The sequence below is a fragment of the Macaca thibetana genome, chromosome 6 (assembly GCF_024542745.1).
Source record: "Macaca thibetana thibetana isolate TM-01 chromosome 6, ASM2454274v1, whole genome shotgun sequence".
NCBI classification, from domain to species: domain Eukaryota; kingdom Metazoa; phylum Chordata; class Mammalia; order Primates; family Cercopithecidae; genus Macaca; species Macaca thibetana.
The window spans coordinates 35,867,999-35,895,771 of record NC_065583.1 but is presented as its reverse complement, the minus strand read 5'-3'; the positions used below and the strand labels follow the sequence as shown (position 1 = coordinate 35,895,771).

Sequence of the window (27,773 nt, the reverse complement as noted above, 5' to 3'; positions counted from 1 at the left end):
ATTTTTTAGATAGTATGTATTTATATTTTGGCTTCTGATCACGAGAAATGCAAACTACTGCCATCTAAGTTTCAAACAGTAGTACCACCTTACACTACAGTTAAAAAGTACATTTGCAAAATGTTTTACATAATAATGGCTTCCATTTCCTGGTCTTCTACTATGCACCAGGCATCATGCTAGGTGCTTCATAGGCATGATCTCAGATCAGTTCAACAATCTCACAAAGTTAATTCTATCATCTTGTTTCATAAATTTTTTTAAATGAGGTTCAGAAAGATTTAAAATTTTGTTCATGATCACTGAGCAAGTAGGTGCCAGCACTTGGATTCCATCCCAGGTCTGTCTGTTGACTTAAAAACCTACACAAAATTACCTTGTTTAATCACCATAACGCATTGGTGGAAAGACTTGTGCCTGATTATTCCCATTTGCCCAATAAAAAACAGAGAGGTTAATGATTTGCTCCACATCACAGAACGAATTAGCAGACAAGAAACTGCCTTCCCACTCTTCATTTCATGTTCTTTTCAGAGGACCAAATCACAGTTTACATGTTACATTCTAAAAGCTATACTAATGGCAGTTACCTATTACTTATGGATAGGATAAAAATCTCCTGATTTCTGAGAATCTTAAACATTGTTATAAATACGGCTTAGCTTCAACATAGGTCTGGCACATTCCTGTTTGTTCCAGTCCACCCGTGAATCAGGTACCAGTTTCAACTCCCTTATTGGTTCCAGAATCCCCTCACAAATCCTATGAACAATGGTGCTGATAACATAAGGGCACAAGCACCCTCTCCAGGCCTTTATCCTGTCCTTAGCTGCCCTCACACCATCACCAGACAACCAGCAGCACACCCTGAGGAAGGGCACACATCATCTTACATGGGTCTTTTTTCCTTTATTTGTAAAATTATAAAGAGATTGTGTCATAAAAATCCAGCAAGAAGATCTCATCTCCCTGAGTTCCACTATTCGAAGTAGGATCCCAGAGGAGGATATCATTTTATGTCCTGGCAAGAAAGTCTTCTCTTCTTGAAGCTGCCGACACTGTATCTTCAAACCTGTATTCCAGAAACTGTGTCTGTGATGTGTTGTGGCCAAGAAGTGATTCTCAAAAATAAAAAATAAAAATAAAAAAGTAGACATGGATACAGCTCTCCTGCAAGAGAAAGCAAACAGGCTTTATCACCTCATAAACATGTCTCACCAATCAATACCTATTTGCCCTCTTTTGTGAAGCAACTCTTCAGAGTCCACTTGAATTCTATCACTATGGATAATTCTTGAAATTGCATTTCTCCCTCCTAATGATCTTCGAACAAGGCAAGCACCTCATTTTATTAAGTCCAACTACCGATATAGCTAAAATTGAGGTCTTAATCATTCCAATGTGATAGAACTCTGCTATGCTGTCAAATCTCAACAAGCCTGATCTCCCAACCGCCAGTGGCAAGAAAAGACAGATGTCAGGGTTATTTGTTTTATTCAAAAATGACAGGAAATCAAAAATCTATCAAAAGGATGTGTCAACAGCAATGCCACAAACATATTGGTTAGTGAGATTTATGTGTCTCCATTTTGGCTCATGACAAAAATCACCTTCTAAGCTTTCTAATCTTCAAATGCCCACTTGGACATACAGGTCGGAGAGTTCTGTGAAGTATCTTTAATGTTAGGTACAATGTGGAATGTAGTCACTTCCTATGTGAATTTAAATTATGCAAATTTAAAATATGGTATGACATAAAAATATTAAATACTGTCTCCTTATGCACATTTCTGCAAATCCCACAAAACGTCTTTTAAGTATCAAAAATTGCAAAATTCCAAAGCTGGCAAATTGAGTAAATTATAAATAGCATCTACCCTACAGCCTCATCACAGTGCCACTTCATGTGCCAAACTAAATGCCTACATGTCTACTCCATTGTGTACGTGCATTGGAACTTTATGAGCAATTTTAGTGACCACTGTTGCTGGTATTTTAACTTTCTGTTATTATTTTAATACCTTTTTATGTCTTAATATAAAATCAGCCAAGTCTTCACAAAGTGTTGATATTAGAGCTAATGCAAGAAAAACAAACTGTCAAACTGTATTTTAAAAGGCCATTCACCACAACACTCCTTGATGTCAATTTAGGATACTAACTCAGTAGGCAAAAATTTTCTTCAAGAACTAGACAGTAAATATTCTAGGCTTTGCAGCTGTAAGGTCACTGTTACAACTATTCAACTCTGAGTTGTAGCTTAGAACATAGGAGCATAGTTGTGTTCCAATAAAACTTTATTTATAAAAGCAGGAAGCAGGATAAATTTGGTTTATAGGCTGTAGTTTTTTGGCCTCTACTTTATTATAGCTATAGAGCTAATTTCCCCCACTTCTTTTAATGTAGCATTTTACAACTCATGAAAACAATAGTACTCCCACCTACAACCACCCCCTCCATTTTCCATACAGTTATTTCTGAGAAATTAAAAAGTTCCATTAAAATAGGCACATTTCAAACTTGAAAAACTCTGTAAGAATAGTCAAGAAAATGGGAAAAAAGTAAAGGAATAAGCTGGCAGCATTCGATGCAACATCAAATTGTAGATTTATGTGGTAAGAGGACATACATACATATACATATATCCCCTACTTTACAGTTACTCCTCTGAGAAAACTGGTCATGAATTTTGAGACTTTGAATTATGTAAATCCTTCAGGAAATTTCATTGCATTGAATGCATTACATGCAACTGTCCTGTACTAAACTCTTAGTTATATTCAGACCTCGACCATTTCACTTAAGAGAGGAGAATAAGTTGCTTTTCACCAACAATACGATGCCCCAAGTTCATGGCTTAGCCCTCAACCACAGGGCAAAAAAACAAACAACAACAACAACAAAACACACCAGCCTGAGCAACATAGGGAGACTTCATCTCTACAAAAAAGGAAAAAATTAGCCAGGTGTGGTGGTACACGCCTATAGTCCCAGCTACTAAGGGGGCTGAGGTATGAGGATTGCTTGAGCCCCAGAGGTCAAGGCTGTAATGAGCCGTGATTGTGCTACTACACCCCAGCCTGGGCAACAGAACAGCGAGACCTTGTCTCAAAATAAAACAAAACAAAACACAGAACATGGGTAACAAGACAATAGGTAATGCTATAAACTTGTTTAATTTACTCATCTTCACTACCAACAATTTAAATCCAAATTGATTTAAAGTACAAGTTGATGTGATCTCACCTCCCCTCTTTTCAACTGCATTTTCTCGAGGGTGGAGCCTGGCCACATTTAAGCAACAAAAAAGGGGGCAAACAAGAAGCTGAGATGCTAAAATCAGGGAAAAGCCATACAAAGAATATCATTCTTCCTATTAATCAAAAGTTGACCGAATGCACGACAATAATATCTAACTCCTAACTCCTATTAGCTTTCTCAGTGCCCTGACATTTCATCTGTCTCTACCCAGAGATGTGAACTCATTTGAAACTGCCATTCTCAAAGTGTGGCCCTAGGACCAGGATCACCATCACCTGGAAAACTGTTAGAAACACAAATGCTCAGGCCCCATCTCAGACCTACTGAGTCGTGACTTGGGGAGTGGGGCCCACCAATCTGTGTTAAATCCTCCAGATGACTCAGATGCTCAAGACAGTTTCAAAACCACTAATTTGAAGTTTGAAGACCAATAGGTGTATACGTTTCCCATGGAAATGGAGACCCCTCATTCCTTCATTTACCTTGGAGCTGACTTGAGATCCCACCCCCCAGAGTAAGATGGGATCTGTGCTTAAGCATGCAAGTGCAAGAGGTGCTTAGTGAGCCTCACAAATATACTAGCCGAGAAAAACAGGGAGATGTGGCCAAGTTGTTCTCTATAATTTTTTAAGGAACAGGGTGGGTGTAGGAGTAAACCATATTTAGATCCAATTCCAGCATTTTATGAGCACCTGCTGTGTGTATGCCTATGCTAAATGAAATTATCCTGTTTAGCTTTTCTAGTAATATAAGAATCTATTAATATGTATTAAGTAGACAGAGGTGTAATATTAATCAAAATGGAGTCCAACCTGCAAATAAGCAGAAAGACTTTACAATTCTCCAAATAATGTTCATTCACAGGTCTGGACAGCATGCTTTGTACGCCAAGGTGCTTCTATATGATGTTCCCTTTGCTTCTTATTGGTTAACTGCTCTCAAATTTTATTGTTTATCACAATTAGAATACCAGGTTGCTTACACAAGACCACATGTCTCGATTAAACCAACACAAGAAAATTTGAGGTAATTCTACATTACCCAAGGCAAAGTTTGTTTTATTCAAAGGTTTCAACTCTCAGATGTTAAAAACCTAAGGCTGGCTGGGCACGGTGGCTCACGCCTGTAATCCTAGCACTTTGAGAGGCTGAGGCGGGTGGATCACAAGGTCAGGAGTTCAAGACCAGCCTGGCCAACATGGTGAAACCCCTTCTCTACTAAAAATAGAAAAATTAGCCAGGCATGGTGGTGCATACCTGTAGTTCCTGCTACTCAGGAGGCTGAGGCAGGAGAATCACTTGAACCCGGGAGGCAGAGGTGGCAGTGAGCTGAGGTCAGGCCACTGCACTCCAGCCTGGGCAACAGAGCAAGACTCCATCTCAAACAAACAAACAAACAAACAAAAAACAAAAAAACCCTAAAGCCTATAAATTCTGTAAGATATAGATCTATCATACTCATTTATTTTGGGCTTTGATTCTCTCTTAAATAACTCTGTCCTGCCCTTTCCACTATAAAGACCATTCTCCCTGATTTAGACAACAGAAATTTAGGGGGTGGGGATAGGGAGTTGAGTAGTTCTGCAATCTCCCACTATCTGTTAACCCTGTACCATTTGCCCTAGATGTGGCACGTGCTTCAGCATGAGTGCTGTCTTCCTTCCATCCTCTGCCCATGGCAGACACTGTTAACCATCAAGGCGCTCTTACCCAGAGCCTGGGAATTACTCTCAAGACCTCAGAATCCCTTTCAATAGCATTTCAGGCAGCTACCCATAATCAGTGGAAATGCAGATGACTAATAAGAGATATTTGTTTCACTGGCCAATCAACATGCCCCTTCCTTGTTTCTCTTCGTGCTCCAATTACACTTTTAAAGCCTTCCTTTGATTATTTTCAGAACAAAAACATTAAGTTTCAGTTAATCTGAGCTGCAGTCTTTACAAATCTATGACAGCTTGAGGCTCTCAATCATGGTAGATTGTGCAACAGTTTTAACAATTTGAATAGAGTTGTAACCCAGCATGTAATACAAAACTGCTCTGAAAATCAAAGGACCAAGTAAATAAAAGTACTGAAGAGATAAAACACCTGTGAAATAGTATTCTGTGCATATAACTGGGAAATGTGCAGCGTGAATAGCCCAGGGAGGCTGCTTTCGAATACCAGGCTGATAAGCATGAAAACATGGCTTGCGTAAATAATTCTGACTTTGCTTTTGGTACTCACTGATGATTCTTTATTCAGCTACGGGGGCACCACACTGTTCCTTTAGCAGCATCTCCATGATTCTAATTCCCTATAGAAAGAAGGAAAACAAAATTAAAATGCCCTATTTCACAGACAAGTACTTTTACATTTATCACAACCTTTTCCCTTCAAAGAATCCAGGTCATGGCCATAGATTCATTTCAAAAAAGTAGGCTCATAGCCACACCTGACATTTTTATAATATTTTACTCAGCAATTTCACATACATTATCTCCGCATTTGCTCAGAACCACTCAGCGACGTCGGCAGAACTGAGCTTACGATCTCCATTTTAAACATAGGAAAACAGCCCAAGAGTAGTTAAATAACTTCTTGAAAGTGGCCCCGCCAGAGCTAGAATGATAATGGCAGTAGTTAATATTCATTGAACATTTACAAATATGCTAGATTCACTGCTGGGGTTTTATGTGCATTACCTGGGGGTAGCAAGTGCTATGGTGTACCACTGAGATCCCTCCCAGAACTAAAGCACTCCTTCCCTTTCCACCAACACTGTAGGCTGCAGCTGGCACACAGACAACCTCAGTCAAACGGAACTGCCTTACCTGAAGTCATGTCCCTCCAGGTGCAGCCTACAACATTGGATGACTGGTAGGTACAGGGGTATAAAGACCTGGCCCCTTCCCTTAATTTGGGACAACTCTGGGGAGCATCCAACCCTCAAAGCTCCCCAAGGGATCAGCTAAGACCTTTGTTTCAAGTGCATTGCAGTTCAAAAATCCCTTCCCATACCCCATGACAAGAGTTGTTCCTGAGTGCACTCTCCAATACCCGCTGCAGGCAAATCTCAAATTGAGTCTGTGTCCCAAGAGCTGACATAGGACACTTTAATACACATAAAACCGCCAAATAAGTACTATTCTTACCCACATTTTACTGATGAGGAAACAGAAACTCAAAGAAGTTTAAATAATTTGCCCGAAGTTACACAACTATTAAGTAATAAAGCCAGGGAAAGAGCATAGGCACCCTCTTCCTTTTCAAAGGCATCCGTGAGCCTTCTTGCAATGTTCATTCTGCTACTGTCTATACCCACCTGTCTACTCAGTATCCTGTCCAGAAAAATTCTACCTTGGAAGAAAGAAGGAAGCAGAAATTCCTTTCTTTCTTAAAGGACAAGTTTTACAGACCAGAGGATAAACCTTCAAGTGGGAAGAGAGGGTTATGATGCAATTTACAAAGTGGGGACTCCAGGACATCAAGGTTGGATCCATGGGAAAGGGAGCTGCTATTTTCAGAGACCTGAACCTGAGAATTATTGCAGAGAATCATGATAAGGGGAACTTAAAATACAGATCCCCAGGCCCCTCCCAGGAAAATTCTGATTTAATGGGACTCAAGCAGGCACCACAGCTCTATGCCCTTAACAGGCACCCATAATTCATCTTCTGATTAGGCAGGGCTGTGAACATCAAGTGGTCCCACAGGAAAAAGGCAGAGATTTCCCACTTGGGATCTGAGACCAGGGATGGGGACAGAGGGTAATCAAAGGCATCACTAGAGAAGACAATAACATATATTTAACACCAAAGTAGACTAAACTAAAGTTAGTATTTCCTTGAGGATTCAGAAGGTCCTTCAGATTCTGCCTGGCCATCACCACAAATACTACCATTATCTTGGAAGGAAAAAGTATTACTGGATCTTGAGAGAATGCTGAGTAGTAAGGAGTGTTTGCTAAACCAAAGCAGTAAACCACAGGACCAGGAGCACCACTGTCAGAGGTAGGAGACCTGAGTTCTAGTCACAACTCCACCAGTCATTCCGCTGGGTACCTTAGGCTGATCACTTTTACCAAGGAGTAACATAGACCACAGAGGTTAGGGCACTGAGAGGCAGATGGGATTAGTGCTTTCTATACCCAGCTGCACTCTAGCCTTACTAGGAAAGTCAAAAAAGAAAACAGATTCCCAAGAGTCTACCCAAGAGTGTGTTTGACTCAGTCAGAAATTTCAAGGTTCAGGCCTGAGTCTGTATGTGTATGACATACCTCATGTTGATAAGGACAGGTGGCAGGAAAATACTGGGTAGAAAACGGCAGTCCCAGTGAGGGCCACACCCTCAAGCCTAGACCTGTGGCCCAAAGTGAGAACATGCATTCCTGTTTTCCCACATGAATGTTGCCTTTTCCAAAACCACCCTGGCCCACCCCACCCCCCATCCTGTACCCATAAAAACCCCAGGCCCCACCAGTGTAGTGGCAGAGTGGCAGAGGAGAGAGGAGAAGAAGCAGCTGGATATCAAAGAGAAGCAGCTTGATTTCAGAGGGATGGCTTGATGGCAGGACCTCGGAGAATTCAGCCAGGGACAGCCAAACTCCAGGGGAAGACCATCTTTCCACTCCATCCCCTTTCCAGCTCCCCATCCTGCTGAGAGCCACTTCCACTGCTCAGTAAAATCCTCCACATTCACCACACTTCAATTCGTTCATGCCACCTGATTATTCTTGGACGCAGGACAAGGACCCGGGTGTGAGTGCAAAAGGCTGTCACACTGACCCTCCACTGAGCTGTTTAACACTTAAGCCATCCATGAATGACAAAGCTAAAAGAGCACACTATAACACACACCCCCTGGGGTTCTGGGGGTCACAGGCAACCTCTAGATGCTGCCACAGGCCCGCACAGAGTTCTGCTCCTGCTGGTTGCCTAGAAGCACTCATCCTGCACCTGCTCACCTGCACGCTCCCCCTCTTGCAAGGGGTTGAGAGCTGTTTGCTGACTAAATGAGCCAACCCCTTCATAAGTCATGGGAAGGGGTCAGGGAACTATCCCGTTTCAATGTGATTCTGAAACACAATCAGTTCATTTACTTGAATTTGTAAGTAGCAACTTTACACCATCTCTTCCAACTCTGACAGTCTTGGAATTGATGAAATAGGTTATCCTTCATCATTTCTGAAGATATAGTATATACTGCACTCTTAAGAGGTACCTGCCATTTAAAGAATTAGGGGAGGCTGGGCACGGTGGCTCATGCCTGTAATCCCAGCCCTTTGGGAGGCCGAGGCAGGCAAATCACGAGGTCAAGAGATTGAGACCATCCTGGCCAACATGGTGAAACCCCGTCTCTACTAAAAAATACTAAAAATTAGCCAGGCACGGTGGCAGGCCTGTAGTGCTAGCTACTCAGGAGTCTGAGGCAGGAGAAAGGCGTGAACCCAGAGGTGGAGCTTGCAGCGAGCCAAGATTGTGCCATTGCACTGCAGCCTGGGTGACAGAGCGAGACTCTGTCTCAAAAAAAAAAAAAAAAAAAAAAAAAAAACAATCTATTTATTTATATATTCGTTCATTCATTCATTTTAGCCCTAGGAAAAAAAAATGCTTGGCTGGGCATGGAGGCTCATGCCTGTAATCCCAGCACTTTGGGAGGCTGAGGCGGGTGGATCACTTGAGGTTAGGAGTTTGAGATCAGCCTGCCCAAAATAGTGAAACCCTGTCTCTACTAAAAATACAAAAATTAGCCAGATGTGGTGGTGCACACCTGTAGTCCCAGCTACTCGGGAGGCTGAGGCAGGAGAATTGCTTGAACCCAGAAGGCAAAGGTTGCAGTAAGCCAAGATCACACTACTGCACTCCAGCCTGATGACAGAGTGAGACTCCATTAAAAAAAAAAAAAAAGAATTAGGGGAAAGGGGATTGGGGCCAAGGGATGAAACAACCAGTGAAATGAAATTTAACTAAATTCTTAACAGAAAACCTGAATTGTGCCCCTTTTTGTTCTTATTCCCTTAACAACAGATCCAGTTAACAAATATGTACTATGCACCTACTACGTGCACTGGAGATTAAATGGTGAATGCACAAGATAGTTCCTGCCCTCATGGAGTTTACAGTCTAGTAGATTCCAGAAAATTTTCATTCCCTTGTTCCACTTTTTTATTCTAACAAATCTCTGGACAATAATTAAATGTCTTCTTTCTGTTTTCAGGAAGAATAAAAACTATCACATTAATTCTCTTTGAAGCTTCTTTTTGCAGAGTAGATGCATAAATCCAGACAGGATGACTTTGAAATAAGAAAAGCACTCCTTCCTTAGGAGGTAAGAACCTGCAAACTTTCCCATCCATCTAAATTAAGACCTCCACCACTTATTGAACTGAACACTAATTGACATAAGCAAAGACTGAGGTTTTCCTTGGGAATTGAAAGATGTTATTTATTGAATCAATTATGTTCACAGGGTGTCAGTTGATTTTTCTTTTCCTTTTTCCCCCCTTTCTTATACCACTTTAGTCTTTTTAAGCAGAACAGTTAGAAATGGAACATGGAGAATGGGGGCAGGGAGAGAGAGGCCAATAAAATGAATAAAAGAGAAAAAAAAACCCTAACAGGGAAGCTAAACCATGATTTAGCACCTCTCTTTGGTAAAGAAGGACCAAATCAAAGCCCAATCGATAGAGTTCTTTCAAATAAAGTTCCAACGCTTAAATCTCAACCCCCAGGAGATCAGGCTTAAAGGGGCTAAATTTACACCACTTATCACACAATGATGCCTGAAATGCAGAACAAACATTAAGTGGATCTACCTTTATAGATAAGGCTTAAAAGCTTTTTGGACTGACAAACCATAAACCAGCTTGATTTTATTATTTCTTTCCCCTCTGAGATTTTTTTTCTCTATTACAAGGCTATCTTTCTCTATTTGCCAATGTACAGATAAGTGAGCTATCTCGCAGGTTCATTTCCCTAATACCAGAGCTGTGCTGGCCAAATGTATCCCCACAAAGGAGACTCAGAGTCTTTCAGATTCAAAACACTTCACGAATTCTCCACTCTAAGAGTCTCTGAGAAATAGCTGATTATTACTAAAAACACAAAACTTGTCTTAAGAGGAGCAGGAATAAGTTGAAACTAAAGGTGGCTAAATTCCAACAGTATATTTATTTTGTTATAAAACTGATCCGTCATTGAGAAGCTCTGATTTATGTAGGAGGCTTGGAAGAGAGTAATATTAGACCGAATAAAAATTTTCTAAAGCAGTTCTCAAAAGGTACATCCACAGGGAGCTCTTAACAAAAGAGAATTGCTCACTTAATTATCAGTGATAAAAGATTGGTGCTAAAGACCCTCACTGGAAATAATGCTTTCTTGTGGGTCATGTCTTTGGAGTAAATACCATGAACTGATGCGCCCACTGTGTGTAAGGAAGGGCAGGGAAGCTATGTGGAGCACGGATGCAGATAAGACAAGATGCCTTTACACAAGGGGCCATTGGCCTCTTCAGAGGAATTAAAAATAACTGAAAGACAGACAGCCTCTGAGAAACACTATGACTTTTAAAAGAAAATAGTACAGTAATGTGCTGCTTGATGATGTTTCAGTCAATGACAGATAATATATATGATGGTGGTCCCACAGGACTGTACAGGAGCTGAAAACATCCTATCACCTGATGACTTTGTAGCTGTCATAGCATCATAGCCCAACACATTCCTCATGTATTTGTGGTGGCATTGGTGTAAACAAACCTACTGCACTGCCAGTTGTATAAAAGTATAGCACATACAATTATAATATAATAATACTTGATAATGATGATAAATGACTATACTACTGGTTTATGTATTTATTATGTTGTACTTTTTATTATTTTAGAATGTACTTCTTCTTATGAAAAAAAATTAACTATAGGGCCAGTCATAGCGGCACTTTGGGAGAGACTGAGGTGGGAGGATTGCTTAAGGTCAGGAGTTTGAGACCAGCCTTGGAAACATACTAAGCCCCCTTCTCTACAGAAAAAAAAAAAAAAATTAATTAGCCAGGTGCAGTGACATGAGCCTGTAGTCTTACCTACTTAGGATCACTTGAGTTCAAGAGTTTGAGGCTGCAGTGAACTATGATTATGCCACTGTACTACAGCCTGGGCAACAAAGTGAGAGAACCTGTCTCTGAAAAAAAGTTAACTGTAAAACAGCCTCAGGCAGGTCGTTCAGGAGGTATTCCAGAAGAAGACATTGTTATCACAGCAGATGACAGCTCCATGTTACTGCCCCTGAAGACTTTCCAATGGGACAAGATGTGAAGGTGAAAGACAATGAAATTGATGATACTGATTCTGTGTAGGCCTAGGCTAATGCGTGAATTTGTGCCTTTGCTTTTAACAAAAAAGTTTAAAAAGTAAAAATTAAAATTAAAAATTTTAAAAATGGAAAAAGTTTCTAGAATAAGGATATAAAGAAAAAATACTTTTGCATACCTGTACGATGTGTTCGCGTTTTAAGCCAAGGGTTATAACAAAATAGTCAAAAAGTTAAAATTCAAAATTTTATAGAGTAAAAAATGTTAAAGCAAGCTAAGGTTATTTTGTTATTGAAGAAACAAAAGTATTTGTTTATAAATGTAGTGTAGCCAAAGTGCAAAGGGTTTATAAATCTGCAGTAATGCACAGTAATGTCCAGTAATGTCCTATGCCTTCCTACTCACCACTTACTGACTTGCCCACCCAGAGCAACTTCCAATCCTGTAAGCTTCATTCACAGTAAGTATCCTATACAGATGTACCCTTTTACCCTTTTTCTTAAATCTTTTATACCATATGTTTACTGTACCGTTTCCTATATTTAGCTATGTTTGGATACACAAATAGTTATCATTGTGTTATAATTGCCTACAGTACTCAGTACAGTAAGTGAGTACAGATTTATAGCCTAGGAGCAATTGGCTATACCATATGCCTGGGTATGTTGTACAATTGGCTGTACCATATAGCCTGGGTATGTTGTACAACTGGCTGTACCATATAGCCTGGGTATGTTGTACAACTGGCTGTACCATATAGCCTGGGTATGTTGTACAACTGGCTGTACCATATAGCCTGGGTATGTTGTACAACTGGCTGTACCATATAGCCTGGGTATGTTGTACAATTGGCTGTACCATATAGCCTGGGTATGTTGTACAACTGGCTGTACCATATAGCCTGAGTATGTTGTAGGCTCTACCATCTAGGTTTGTGTAAGTACACTCTATAAGGTTTGTACAATGACAAAATCATCTAATAATACATTTCTCAGAATGTATCCCTGTTGCTAAGTGACTGTATAATGGAAGAAAATAAGTAGAAACTAATATTGCAGGAAGGAAGGACTTGCAGAAGCCACCTGAAGAAGAGGGATTTGAGTAAGACCCAAAGTCTAGTCATGAGTGTGACACACAGAGATAAAGGGAAAGACCAAGCCGAAGGAGGCTTAAGAAAACAGATGGGAGTGGCTGCGTGCGGTGGCTCACGCCTGTAATTCCAGCACTTTGGGAGGCTGAGGCAGGCAGATCACCTGAGGTCGGGAGTTCAACACCAGCCTGACCAACATGGAGAAACTCCATCTCTACTAAAAATACAAAATTAGCCGGGCGTGGTGACGCATGCCTGTAATCCCAGCTACTTGGGAGGTTGAGGCAGGAGAATTGCTTGAACCTGGGAGGCGAAGATTGCAGTGATCACACCACTGCACTCCAGCCTGGGCAACAAGAGCAAGACTCCATCTCAAAAAAAAAAAGAAAAAAGAAAATGGATGGGAGTGGGAACTGCATGGAAGGGAGGAAGAGAGGAAGGGAGGAAAGGAGGAAGGGATCTGCATCCAGTTTTCTCATCAAAAGGTAAGAGAAATACTGCATGAAATTTCTCCACGAAGAGATCTTCTACCACTATAAAGCAACTTTTATGCAACTTTTAATCTGATGCTGTCTAATTCTTTTAGACATAGAACTTTATCTAGAAAGTGGAATAACACCTAATAATAATCTAAAATAAACAGCTAAAATTCATTGGCACATACTGTGTGCCAAGCACTTTGCCTGCAATCACTTATTTTACCCTCCCATCTCCTTTTTATTTATTTATTTTTTTGATGAGACCAAGGCTCAGAGAAATTAAACAACCTGTCCAAAATCACACAGTAACTAAACCTCAATTTGACAGGAGGCAATGCGGCTCAAGAATCCAGGATCCTGAATCTTACTACACTGTGGGGATGGGAAGTTTAAATGAGAATGCAAAAGTGAAAACCCCACTACCCTGCTGGAACTAGTCTGTGTTGTGCTGCTGTAACAGAATACTATAGGCTGAGTGATTTGTAAACAAAAAAAAAGTTTATTTGGCTTATGGTGCTGGAGGCTGGGAAGTCTAAGATCGAGGGAGTGTATCTGGTGAGGGCCTTCTTGCTGTGTTGTAACATGGCAGAAGGCACCACTTGGCAAGAGAGCAGGTACAAGAAACCAAGAGATTGAACTCACAGTTTCAAGTCCTTTTATAATCGGCATGAATCCATTCAAAGGGGTGGAGCCCTCACTAGCTAAACACTTATTAGGTCACCTCCAACACTGTTGCACCAAGGATTAAGTTTCCAACACATTCTTTGGGGGGACACATTCAAACCATAGCAGGTATATAGCAAGAGGTTTTTTTTCCTTTCTTTATTGGCTGTATTCAAAGAACCTAATAAGTAAATCAGGTATTTTAATCCTGCTCCCAAACAAAATAACATGAATCTTAATATATGAATCAATATCTAACCCCATCTACAAACTGTTTTAAAGACAATATTTTTCAATTAGAAATAGCCTGATAAAATGTATGGCTTCAATATAATTTTCTCATAGTAGCTAATAAACTCTTGAGTAAGATTCATTTTTATTTTTGTAAGTAACCCAAAATCTTTAGGTATAACTGTAGAACATTAAACTGATACAATAATTCAGATGTCTTTGCTTCACATTATAAAGCTTTCTCTGTCCTTAAAGAGAATATTTAATTCTCACAATTTATAATGGAAAAGAATATATCCCCAAATAATAAAGTCTAAAAATTGGAAAGTGACCTTATATTTTCTAGTCCAGATAGGAAACTCTAAGCAAAGAATCAAAACTGGTCTATCGGATTTAAAGAGATTTCCTGCAATCAAATATCAGAACGAAAGATCGATTACCAAATCATTTCCATGTTGCTGATTTTCAAATAAACCCTAACCTAACATGAAGATTTAAGTCACTGGTGTTTTTCTACTTTACACAGTTACTTCCACCACCTTCCAATGTGACTCAATTAATCTATTTTCATTTTGAATTTTTAAAAAATTGACCTGTATATAATTTGATTTTTCCTCACTTGTACTGCACGCAAAATATGGCCTCTCCCCCAGTGCCATGCCCATCTGTGACATTTATAACAGTTGATCATCTGTTACCTGCTGGAAACCTCCATTCATGGGAAGCATACTGTTCCTTAGTCCATCTGTGCTTAATTACGAGACAGTGCTTCCTCACATTGAAGAGTAAGGAACTGTTTTAGTGGCTGGCACCAGAGCATTCCAGCACCAACTCCTATACTCTCAACTGTGCCAAAGTAAAAAGCAACAAGGTTCCTATTATTTACCTTTTATCAGCCATTTTTTCACTGTTCATCAGACTTAAGCTCAGTCATAATTTTCCCTTTTTCTTCCCTATTCTGAGGTAAAGTGGTTAGCAGCATGCTTGTACATTTTATCAACAAATTGTCTTTAACAGACTAAACGAATCCAACTGATGCTAAGCTGCCCAGATAATTCTGCTTTTATCTTGTATCTTTACCCTTCTCCTTCCCCACAGGTTCATGCAATTCTGTGACTTCTGCAAGTCAATGATCTTCTTTACATAAAAGGTTGGCCTACTGTATCTTTAATTCAGGTGTTTCCTTTCAACAAAACAGAATTTTTCAAAGCCATATTTCAGTCAAAAACTGATCTCACCAAACCTCAATATTTAATCTAATGATAATTTATTATGGGCTTACTGTATGCTGAGACTTTACCTACATTATCTCATTTAACCGTTTCAATAGTCTTGTGAGGTAAGACAGTTCTGCTGTCACCATTTCCAGGTAAGAAAACTCAGCCTCAGAGAGGTAAATGACTTGTTGAACAAGTCATGTAGCTAGCAAGTGGCAGACCTAGGATTTAAATCTGGATTTCTCCACCTCATTCCACAATGAGTGCTTACTTACCTCACTGAATGTGTTTCTGTGCCTGAAAATGGGTGGAGAGAAGAGAGTAAGTATGCTTCCCTGCAGGATCACTCCTGAAGATTAAATGAGGCAACATATAAAGCTACTGGTACACAACAGACTTTTGTTAACCATTACCTCCCATTCTTCCTGTGTCCTAAAAAGTAGCTACTGATTTATATATGGACTCTATCTGACTAGGGGCCCCTTATAATGGGACTCCCACAGTGCGACACCTCCCCACATTCAGCTAGAGGCTGGTGACCTATAGGAAATACCAGCAGGGGCTCACCTCACGCTTGTTCACATTTTCCTTGCCCTTCACATCATCTCTAAGAGTCACTAACACTTCTGTTTCACACCACTAGGCCCAGCAGGGTAAACCAGGTTTCCTCAGGTCATAGTGGTCATCAGAGACAGAACTAGAATCCAGTTCCAGGGAAAGAACTAATTAGCAAGCAGGCTAAGGCCTCTATCTACGAGTCTGCATTGAGTACATTATATGCCTTCACCCTCACATCCCACCTACAAGTCAGTTACATAAGAAAAATGGAGTTCAGTTAGGTTAAAAAAGGTAACCAAAGACACTCAATTAATAAGTGACAAAATCAGGCCAGGTGCAGTGGCCGATGCCTATAAACCCAGCATGTTGGGGGCTGAGGTGGGTGCATCACTTGAGGTCAGGAGTTTGAGACCAGCCTGGCCAACATGGTGAAACTCTATCTCCACAAAAAATACAACACTTAGCCGGGCATGGTGATGTGCTCCTGTGGCCCCAGTTAGTCAGGAGGCTGAGGTTGGAGAATCACTTGAACCTGGGAGGTGGAGGTTGCAGTGAGCCGAAATCAAGCCACTGCACTCTAGCCTGAGCAACAGAATGACACTCCATCTCAAACAACAACAACAACAACAAGTAGCATAATCCAGCTTCACACCCTGATTTTTGTGACTCTGAGTTCTCTGTATACTATCTCCTTGAAAAGGTGTGTTTATAGGGTTTTCTCAAATTACCAAAAAAATGACATGTCAGCTTAGGCACATTCCTTCCTACAATCGAAAAATCATTTCCATCTATATCTGTGTGGTTTTAATTTTATTAATATAGAAGAGGCAGTAGACATATAGTTCTTGAAATTACCAGAAGAAAAAAAGCACCTCCCAATGTATCCAAGTGAATTTTGTTTTCTGCTGACACTAAGTGAAGCTCCCTCGTGCACTCTGGAGAAGCCAGAAGAGAAACATTCCACAGGGAAGCATTTCTGCTTTAACACAATATTTGCCTATTAGAATTCCATTGTGTAATGCCAACATGGAGGGCCCTTCACTTCCCACTAAAAGCCTTTCAGTACTGAATATGGTCATCATTTCTTGGGGACAAAACCCGCAGTGGGTGAATGAAGTACAAGGTTAGCCAGAGTGCTGTCATTAACAAGAGCAACATAAATATGATAGCTTGACTTCACTCCTCGTCCTTTGCATTACCTGTGGAGTGAAGGAACAGCAAGTCCATGGCAAGTTTAGGAAGTGATATTTGTGTTTTAATTCCACACATTTAACACTACAAATTAAAAAAAGTAATCAGAAAAAAAAGCTACATACAGGAAAGCTACTAAATGATTAAAAAATAAAATCTCTATAAGCAGATAATAGCCTAAAAATAAACCATCTGCTGTTTTTAAGTCAACTATTTGCAAAGAAAAAAAGTGTCTGCAGTGCTTATAAATAGTCACCCCTTATCTGTAGTTTTGTTTTCCACAGTTTCAGTTACCCACAGTCAACTTTGGTCCGAAAATATTAAGTGGAAGTTTCCAGAAATAAAAAATTCATAAGTTTTTAAGTGCATGACATTCTGAGAAGTGTGATGAAACCTTCTGTCCTGGCATATGAATAATTTCTTTGTCCAGCATATCCACACTGTAGACACTACTGGCCCATTAGTCACTCTGTAGCGCTCTCAGCTATCAAATCAACCGTTGCAGTATCACTGTGCCTGTGTTCAAGTAACCCTTATTTTACTTCAAAAGGGCCCCAAAGTGCAAAAGTAGTGATGCTGGCAATTCAGATATGTTGAAGAGAAGCCACAACATGTTTCCTGTAAGTGAAAAGGTGAAAGTCCTCAAATGAAGAAAGAAATTTAAAAAATCATATGCTGAGGTTGCTAAGATCTATGGTAAGAACAAGCCTTCCATCCATGAAACTGTGAAGAAGGAAAAAGAAATTTGTACATAGTGTATGTAGAGTTTCGTACTATCCACGGTTTCAGGCATCCACTGGGGGTCTTGGAATATATCCACCAAAGATAAGAGGGACTACTGTATATACAAAGGCTCTTTAAAGCTCCCAAACCCTGTAATAAACTGGTAAGGAGAAGGAGACACTGAAGAAATAGATGTAATAATGTTGATATGTCTTAAAAGTTGCTCTACGATTTCAGTTGCTAACTAAGTGGGGAGTGTTCTTGGTTAATCCCTAGGATACTCTTTGTATGATTTGGTTGAGATATCCCTGCATGGATTAGTATCTCCCACATGGATGATGTTCCAAATCTACCATCTGTCTTTAATGTTAAACAATCTAATAAAATTCTTCCCTTCAATAAAAAAATTAAGGCTTGTATTTTAAAAAAATTCACAAATCCTTCAGTTGGTCAACTGCAAGGGTGGGATTGCTTTAAAAAACCAAGTGCTGTAAGCAATTCTGGCTCTCCTTTGGAGACTGATGCAAAATTCCCAAGACTGAGGGACAGCTCTGATTCACATCTTATATGGAATTTGGCCAACAAATTCAGGTTCTCGAGAAAACAGTTTGTTACAGTGGATGAAGTAAAGAAGTGAGCTGCTGGAAAAGTAAAATTAGGAGGAATTTCCTTTTTTGTTTTAAAGATGGGGTCTCACACTCTATCACCCAGGCTGGAGTGCAGCAGTGCAATCACAGCTCACAGAAGCCTGAACTCCTGGGCTCAAGCAATCCTCCCACCTCAGCCTCTTGAGTAGGTGGGATTACAGGCATGCATGAGCCATGGCACCTAGCATGAGAGGAAATTTTCAGTACCTTAAAGTCATGCAGCCTAGTAATTATGTGCTCAGTCTTAGTCCCACTGCCTAGTTTAAATCTGGATTCTATCACTCACCACCTGTGTGATGTTGGGCAAGTCAACTCACTTCTCTATGCCTCCTCATCTATAAAATGGTAATGATAGTGATGGCAGCAGCTGCTGCAAATGGCGCGCCACTGCCATCACTGCTGGCTGCAACAGGGAGGCACGGCCAGGGCTGCATGCTCCATGAAGCTGGCAGGAGCCCCACCTGTCTGGGTGCAGCTACAGCTGCCCAAGCTGCAGCTGCAGACCCAGGCCTCCTGCTCCACGGAGCAGGCAGAAACTCTGCCCCCATGGGCACAGCTGCAACCACCCAAAGCGTGCTGCAAACCAAGGCATCCCTATACTCTTGGGGGCCGGGAGGTGGGAAGGGCCCCCGTGCATTCGCAGGCTTGGAAGTGCCTGTCCCTGCTGCTTGGCTTCTCTCAGCTGTCAGGACCTGCTCCAATCTCAGAGCAACATCAGGGCCGAACCTGAACGCCACGAATGGCAGCAGGAGGCAGACAGGTTCCTGGACGGAAGGGAGCAGGTCCCCGATGAAGCCCCATCTTCAGGCCAGGGAGGGTCTGAAGGCTGGGGGCGGGGTTGCCAGTTCCACCAGAGTGGGAATTTGTGGGCCTTTTCTGGGCCTGCCTGTGGCCACCCATGGACCAACCAGTGCACACTTTCTCCCCTCTGAGGCCCATAAAAGACCCAGGCTCAATCAGAGCTGAGCAGATGTTGGGACAACCAGCCATAGAGAAGAGCTACCCACTCCAGGGCCTCCTCTCTGCTGAGAGATGTAGAAATAGGAGTATCAGCTGCAGAGGGGAGCAACCCACTCCAGAGCCTCCTCTCTGCTGAGAGCTACAGGGACGACTGGACGATCTGCCTGCAGAGAGGAGCTTCCCACTCCAGGGTCTCCACTCTGCTAGGGACTGAACACTCTATGGGACACCCTGGCTGTGGAAAGGGGCTACACACTGTGAGTTCCCTCTAAGCCGTTCTATCACTCAGTAAAGCTCCTTTTTGACTTATTCACCCTCCACTTGTCTGTGTATCTCATTCTCCCTGATCACAGAACAAGAACTCACTACCCACCAAGCTGAAACAGTTATAACATAAACAGTGCCAACCGGGGAAGCTGCTTGTGCCTGGCCCAGCCACAGCTTTGCAGAGAACTGGCACCCATGCCAGCACCTAGAACTGCCTGCCCCATGGCAGCAGCTGGTGTGTCCAACTGCTTAGTGGCTGTACTCCACGCCTGCTCACACACCCCTTGCTGCTCCACGCCTGATTCACAGTCTCCCTTGGAGGCGTGGAAGCCAGGGCAGTAGTGTGAACTGAGCACAGCCTGCCAGGCCGAGTGGGTGGAATGAGCCCAGCAGGCCCAAGCAAAACTCAGGCAAAGGTGTCACCAGCCACAGGTTTCCAGCCAGAAAAGTGATACCCCTAAGATCCTGTAACAATAGTACTCACCATAGTGAATTGTATGGTGGATGCTAAGCAAATTGGATGAGGTAATACATGCAACACACTCAGGATGATTGATGCCCGGGGCATAGAAAATACTCAAAAAATATTACCTGTTGCTGTTACCTTTCTGATTACCCTTGTGTCTTATAGAAAGCACCTCTGCTTGTAAGAGTGTTGTTAAAAGATAATAGAATGAAAACATAAAGCCTAACCACTTTTGGAAAATAATATTATAATATGTTCATTTGTCCATTAATTCAAGAGATATTTATTGAGCATTGATGATGTGCTAGGTACTAAGGATAAAGTGGTAAGCCTTAAACAGAAGCCTATCTTTCAGTGAGAGAGAGAAAAAAACACATTCAAAGGATCAAGAAAGTAGTCACATACAGTTAAGAGTGCTTCAGGCAATCTTTTCTAAGGTAATGGTACAAAAATATGAAAGGTTATATGTATATAAAGTTGTTTCACATGGTGTCATTTATAATGGTAAAAGTGAAAATAACCTGAATGCTCAACACTAAAGGGTGATATAAATTATTATATAACTATTTAATGAAATATTATATAATTATTAAAATGAATTTCAAGTTTATGTAGTTACTGTGAACGGCATTTATTATAAAATATTACTTGAAAAAGCAAGAAATGAAATTGTACTAACACTGTTTAATTATGACTGTGTTTAAAATTTGCATATGAGACTAGAAGGAAATATGCCAATTTGGGTCAAAATGAAAAGATAACAGTTATCATTTATAAAGTATTTATTGTGTGCCAGAGTATTTTAAGTACTTGTTTATAATATCTCCTTCACTCTCATACTCATAAGATAGACAGTATTATTCATATTTCACCCAGAGAGAGGTTAAGTTCATCCAGACTCTATGAGGCAGGGCACTCCGATTTAAATCCACATTGGGTTGATTCCAAAGACAGGCTCATCATAACCACTAAACATTTGTTTATAATGTCATAATGGGAAAAATAAGTTATTGTTTTTAACTATCTTGTATTTTGCTTTTAAAGTAATGTTAATAACAACTAGCTTGAGCCCAGGAGTTTGAGACCAGCCTGGGCAACATGGTGAGACCTCGTCTCTTAAGACAACAATGGGGGGCCGGGTGTGCTGGCTCACTCCTGTAATCCCAGCACTTTGGGAGGCCGAAGCAGGTGGATCACTTGAGGTCAGGAGTTCGAGACCAGCCTGAGCAACATGGTGAGACCTCATCTCTTAAAACAACAACAGGGGCCGGGCATGCTGGCTCACTCCTGTGATCCCAGCACTTTGGGAGGCCAATGCAGGTGGATCACCTGAGGTCAGGAGTTCAAGACCAGCCCTGGCAACATGGTGAGACCTCGTCTCTTAAGACAACAACAGGGGCCGGGCATGCTGGCTCACTCCCGTAATCCCAGCACTCTGGGAGGCCGAAGCAGGTGGATCACCTGAGGTCAGGAGTTCGTGACCAGCCTGGGCAACATGGTGAGACTTCGTCTCTTAAAACAACAATGGGGGCCGGGCATGCTGGCTCACTCCCGTAATCCCAGCACTTTGGGAGGCCGAAGCAAAGGAGTTACTTAACTTTCAAAAAGCCATCATTTTCCTTTGGAAATTCAGAGACGGTGAGCTGGAATCTAAGGAAAGAAGCTAGCCAAGGAAAAAGGAGTCAAATCCCATACAGCAAACGGAATTCAAAAAAACTGAAAGTGACAAAGAAACGTCACTCCAACAAACCCAGCTTCACTAGACACAATGCTTCCTTTTTCCCTAACAACAGGCAGACACTGCAGCCTCCTCCCCACCACCTTCCTGGGTCACTGCCTGCTGCCCATTATGGGTGGGTACAACCAAACGGGCCTTTCGGGGAGGATGAAATTCTATCTTAGAGTGGGGAGCCGGGATGAGAAATCACCACAGACAAAGGGAGGGAGAAGGCTCCAGGGGAACAGCTGGATACCTCAGAGAGCTCAAGGAGCATTGAAGTAGCATGCTGCAGGGCTTAAGGACACAGCTGTTGCTAAACTAGTAGATGTATCCTTAAATGAAATCACCTTTACAATTCAAGGAGCTCTACCCAGAATTCTGTATTAGTCCCTCAGCTGATATGTCTGAATGACATTTTCCTGGTCTTTTTGGTCAAATTAAAAGGTTTAATTTAACACAAAGAGCCTAGAAAAGTCCAAGCCCAAGGTGTAAGTAATGACGCCTTTGATTTACAACAGATGTGTTCCTAGAGGCACTTAGTCCACACAATGTGCAGATGCAGCCCCTATATTTATATTTTTATATATGTATGTATATATATGCTATACACAAACACACACACACACACATACACACACACCCAAATACACAATTTGTTTTGGTATTTCAATGCAGCCTGGCCAGAGCTGTTGCAGCTTTCAATTCTATGCCTGCCTTAGGTTTATACAAGGTACATGAAGATTTATAGTGGCCACAAATTCCTATTTTCTCATTGTCTTTGTCTTTGTCTTTGAATTTAGTACAAACGAGTGAGATAACAGGTTCAGAAAACTAATAGATTGGTTGGAAATCCCAACCAATATTGGAAGAATAGTAGAGAGAACACAGCTCCCAAATCTCTTTGGAGACATTAGAGGAACTAATGGGTGTGAGAGTAGAGGAACACTAAGAAAGCAGGTATCATATTAAGTGTTTTGAAGATGAGAACATTTTTCCCTATAGTCTAACAAGTATCTACTTCAATGTCATATGTACACCCAGTGCTCATGGAGACAAGTCATGCATTTGTCTTGTCTCCTTCACCTGAACTCTTTGGGACTCAGACCTCCCTGTGAGGGAATCAAAGTAAATGGCAGTTGAGAGGATGAGCTCTGAGGTCAGACCACCTGGATTCAAATTCCAGCTCTGCCACTTACTGGCTGATGACTTTGTGCATGGAATTGAACCTTTGTGCGCCTATATTTCTTCATCTGTAAAACAGAAAAGTGGGAGTAACCACAGTCTCTCTTTCAGAAGGTAACTGGGAAAACTAAATGTTCATAGAACAATGTAGCACTTGGCTCATGGTAAACACTCAATAATTACAGCTACTCTTATATCTGGTCTTCCCCAAAGTTTCCAAAGGCTGTGTTTATAGAAGGCATAGATTAAATATAAGCCAACATATTTATGTGAATCAAATTATAAAATGAAATTGTAACAACCCTACCACACGCTTACCATGCCTTCTGCTAATTAGCATTTGATAAAATTATATTTCTTATTTTTAAATATTTTATTGCCATCTCAACCCTTGACTACAAACTTGCTAAATGAATTACCTCTGATGCTCTTAGATCCCTAGTTAGCTTAAACTACTGCATTTTGATGCAGGGTTTAAAGACTACTTGTGAGACAGAAAAATCTTGGTCAGACATTGAAGGAAGGGAGAGAAAAAAATTTTTTAAGTCATACAATGGCCTAATTGAAAATGACCTACCCAGTTCAGTCTGATTTTATGGAAAATGTTAGTGAACCTCAGAGCAAGTAGTCCAAGCAACACAGCCCTTAGAGAGCCGCCAAGACAGGGCCAGAGCCCAGGTCTCCTGACTCCTGGCTGGGTTGACAGGCTCCCCACCACACTGTGTGGAGAGGCACTTTCTCCCATCACTATGCACCAACACATCTGGAGCTCAGGAAACCACTTACTGTCATTTCAGGCAAGAGCTTGACTTCTGAGATTTCATCTAGTTTCATAGAAGGTAACGTCCCAGAATTTCAGCTGGTAAATCAACCAAGAATTCCCAAAAGCTTACCACTGAGCAAAGTCTATTACAACGAGGATGAATTCAAATGAGCCATCAAGGGATTTTGGATTCCCAGGTTTCACAGTCAAGGTAAAGGCATTGATTTAAACTCAGCAGAAGGAACAAAAAACTGTATCATTTGCAGAATACTCATTTCCACGAAGCTGTTTTCCCTGCAAAAGCTATGTTTCATCAGACGAAAACTCTAGAGGTAACAGTAGTAGCAGGGCTGATGGAGAGGGAGATGTGTAAGAAGACAGCAGCTACTATGATTTACCTGGTCTAGAAATAAACTGTTAAAAATCAGAATTCTTGGTAATATTCTCAGGACAGCTAATGAATAAATATCAACTAAATCAATCTATCTGAGCACTCAAGGGTGGGATTAAAAAGTATCAACAGAGGTAAATTTGAACTGGGAAATAAACCCTCTGGAACAGGGAAAAAAACATTTCATCAGTTTTTTCATGTGGGTCAAGTAACAAAGAATCTTGAAAGGATTCACATGAACAAGCAGGAAATGCAAGTCTCCAATGTACAGTCAGTATACTATCACACCCTGTTCTTCTATCACACTTGTGACTTCTTACTCTTTCCAATGACAGTTTTATTTGCTCTTTTCCTCTATCTCAGAATTATTGAATTTTGAAATGTCCACTGTTTTTTAGAGTTGCGAGTACCCTTGTATGTAACTTACCCTGAACAGTAAGTTCACAGATAAAGATTTGAGCACCTCAGAGCAATTGGTCCAAGGTAGGATGTATGAAAGGCTTGGAGCGGGGCTGGGGCATGGTGGCTCACACCTGTAATCCCAGCATTTTGGGAGGCCGAGGTGGGCAGATCACTTGAGGCCATAGGTCCGAGACCTGCCTGGCCAATATGGCAAAACCTGGTCTTTACTAAAAACACAAAAAAATTAGCCAGGCATGGTGGTACATGCCTGTAGTCTCAGTTACTTGGGAGGCTGAGGCACAAGAATTGTTTGAACCTGAAAGGCGGAGGTTGTGGTGAGCTAAAAAAGAACAAGAAAAAAAAAGAAAAAGAAAAAGAAAAGGAAAAAAAAGGAAAACAAAAGAAAAAGAAAAGGAAAAGAAAAGAAAAAGGAAAAGGAAAGGAAAGGAAAGGAAAGGAAAGGAAAGGAAAGGAAAGGAAAGGAAAGGAAAGGAAAGGAAAGGAAAGGAAAGGAAAGGAAAAGAAAGGAAAGGAAAGAAAAGGAAACGAAAGAAAAAAATTAATGGAGGGAAACAAAGATCAAACAACTAGTTAATGGTAGAATCATTAACTTTCAGTAGCCTTCAAAGTAGATATCAGAAGACAAGACCTTACAATTTTGTTTTCTTCTCAACAATTTTATGAAGTGAGATTAGCCTAATTTCTTAATGATAAATGAAAGTTCTAAGAAGTCCTTCATTCAAGTTATACAGCAAGAATATGGATGATACCCAGCGCCAAATTTGCAGAATTCTCTTGGGAGAAAATCTGGCAATAAGCATGAAAGGTCTTATCTCAGAAGGCAACAAGAAATGTGCACAAACATTTATACAGCATTTATATTCAAAAATGTATTCCAATATTACTCATAATAGTGAAGAAAAATAGAAACCAACAACAGCTATTATGCCGATGGAATATTATGCTGGCATCAAAAATCATGTTTTCAAAGAATATGTAATGACACAGAAAAAATGTTTATAATATGTCCACAAATGAAATAGTTGGGCTAAATAATCCCAACTTTGGTTTTAAAAAACAAATGCATATACATACATATGCAGACATGAACAGACATATAAAAAGATCTACATCAAAATGTTAACTGTGAACACACTGAGTATTAGAATTATGAATGATTTTATCTTAATTGCACTTTAATTAAAAATTGATAATGAATATTTAATACTTTTATAATTCAAGAAAATGATAAAAATATATCATTTTTAAGAGAAACACCATAAACTTGCCCTGTACCACTGTATATCTAAAATGTTTGTATTTAAAAGGTATTATCTATAAAAATATAGTTCCTAGCAGAGAACGTCTCTTAAAGCTAACAATGATTGAGGTTTTACTATGTGCCAGGCATGTTTCACATATGTAACCTTACTTCATCCTTTAAAAATCCCGTAAAATAGGGTTTATGATCACTTCATTCTAGAGAGAGGAAGTTAAGGGTCAGAGAGAAAAGTGTGGCTTGTGGAATGTGAGAAAGCCTGATCAATGGCCGAGAAGCTTTTCTCTAAAGTTTCATACTCAATCCCTATGTTAAACACACAGACAAAACTTTGTTTCACACTCAACAATCTTTCTAAAGGCACAGCATACTATGCTTTTAGTTCAGAAGTTGATATTTGGTATATGATTGTTAAGATGTCTATAATTTGCTTTAAAATACTTCAGCACATGATGTATACTAAGATAGCATGAGTGTTAGTTCAAGTTATACACTAGGTACAGCCAGATGCCCTCATGCAGGCCTCACATGCCAGAGGTTGTCTGTGGGCATTTTAATCAGCAAGCTCATGCTCCAGAAACTTCAGTCAGACACCAAAGGCTTTGATTATTAGCACAAGGAATGTTAAAATTGCAAATTTGCACTGGTAAAAGTAATGGCTTGTTAACTAGCATAATGGATATTAGAAACGGACTGTCATTAACTCAATAAATGGAACTTAAGATATGTGGATTAGCTCAAAATTCTAAACGCGCACCCATCCTTGTGCCATCAGGGTCTAAGTCTCTATCCAGCAAGCCCTTCACCCTCCAACTTTAGGAATGGCACCCACAGTTTATGCCTACATGGTCCCAGGGCCAGCTACTGTATCAGAAGATTCTGGTTACCTGATGCTCTCTATAAAATAGCTGAATCCTGCCTTTGGAATATTGTCTGCTCTGCCTTCAGGGAGCTGTTCATGCAATTCATGGTCAGAGCACCCAAAAGGATGAAGACTTAATCAAACTTACAGAACAGGTAAACTATTTTGTGCCTACTTATAAATAAATGACTAATAAATGTCACAATATATGTGTCACAGAAATTTCCATAAACTGTTAATGAGGTTTCAGGGATGCAGCTGACCCTCAGCAACCTCTCATTATCATCAATACCCAGTATGTATCAAAAAGAACTTAACACTTCTGCCTACAACTCAGCATACACGTTGGATAAGGTCAGTGTGGCAGGCAGCTTCTGATGTGGCTCCTAGTGACCTGTGCCTCCTGGTATTTATGCCCCTGTGTAATCTCCTTCCTTTTAGTGTGGGCTGTGACTTTCTTCTAATGAACAGAATACAGAAAATAAAAGGATGTCACTTCAATTAGTTCATAAAAAACTTGATATTTCACCTTGGTAGCAATCTCCTGCTGTCACACGCACTGCCACATTCTGAGATCATCTATACAGAGGCCCATGTGGCAAGGAACCAAGGGAGGCCCACTGAATCCTACCAGCAACCATGTGAGTTTGGAGATGAAGCTTCCCCATTGAGCCTTCAGATGAGTTTACAGCCCCAGCTAAAACCTTGATTACATCCTTGTGAAACCCTGAAACAGATCCAACTAAACTGTGCCTAGACTCCTAATCTACAGAAACAGAGGTAATACATATACGTTGTTTCAAGCTGCAAAGTTGGGGCAATTTGCTACACAGCAATAAATAACTCATACAGTTAGTTTACGAAAATAGTGCCACCAAATGTCTCAAGGTTTTTCAAATGCCTTACTTGAACTACATATGTAGTATCTCCACTTTTTCCTTGAGTCCCAGGAAATTATCTCCCACTACTAAAATGGATTTCTATAAGGCTAAAACAACAAACATACACCCCAAGGAAACAGCATATTCTGATTTCTTTAGCTGTAGCATGTCTAGGCCAGACCTTCCTCAAAGCGATATTCAAATTGTTTGACTTGCCCGCATTGTTTCAGTGACAAATATTTCACACACT

General features: G+C 40.7%; 1 protein-coding gene across 1 annotated transcript in view; it reads right to left on the bottom strand.

The window, feature by feature from the left end:
* Nucleotides 1–531: 531 nt before the first annotated feature.
* PRELID2 (PRELI domain containing 2) overlaps nt 532–27,773 on the bottom strand; it is a 1,077,378-nt gene continuing 1,050,136 nt past the window's right edge. The window contains exons 8-9 of the mRNA XM_050794040.1: nt 5,490–5,559; nt 532–1,170 (exon numbers count right to left, since the gene is read on the bottom strand). Coding sequence (XP_050649997.1) covers nt 5,500–5,559 — 60 coding nt within the window. The 3' untranslated portion in view covers nt 532–1,170; nt 5,490–5,499. The remainder of the gene's footprint in view (nt 1,171–5,489; nt 5,560–27,773) is intronic.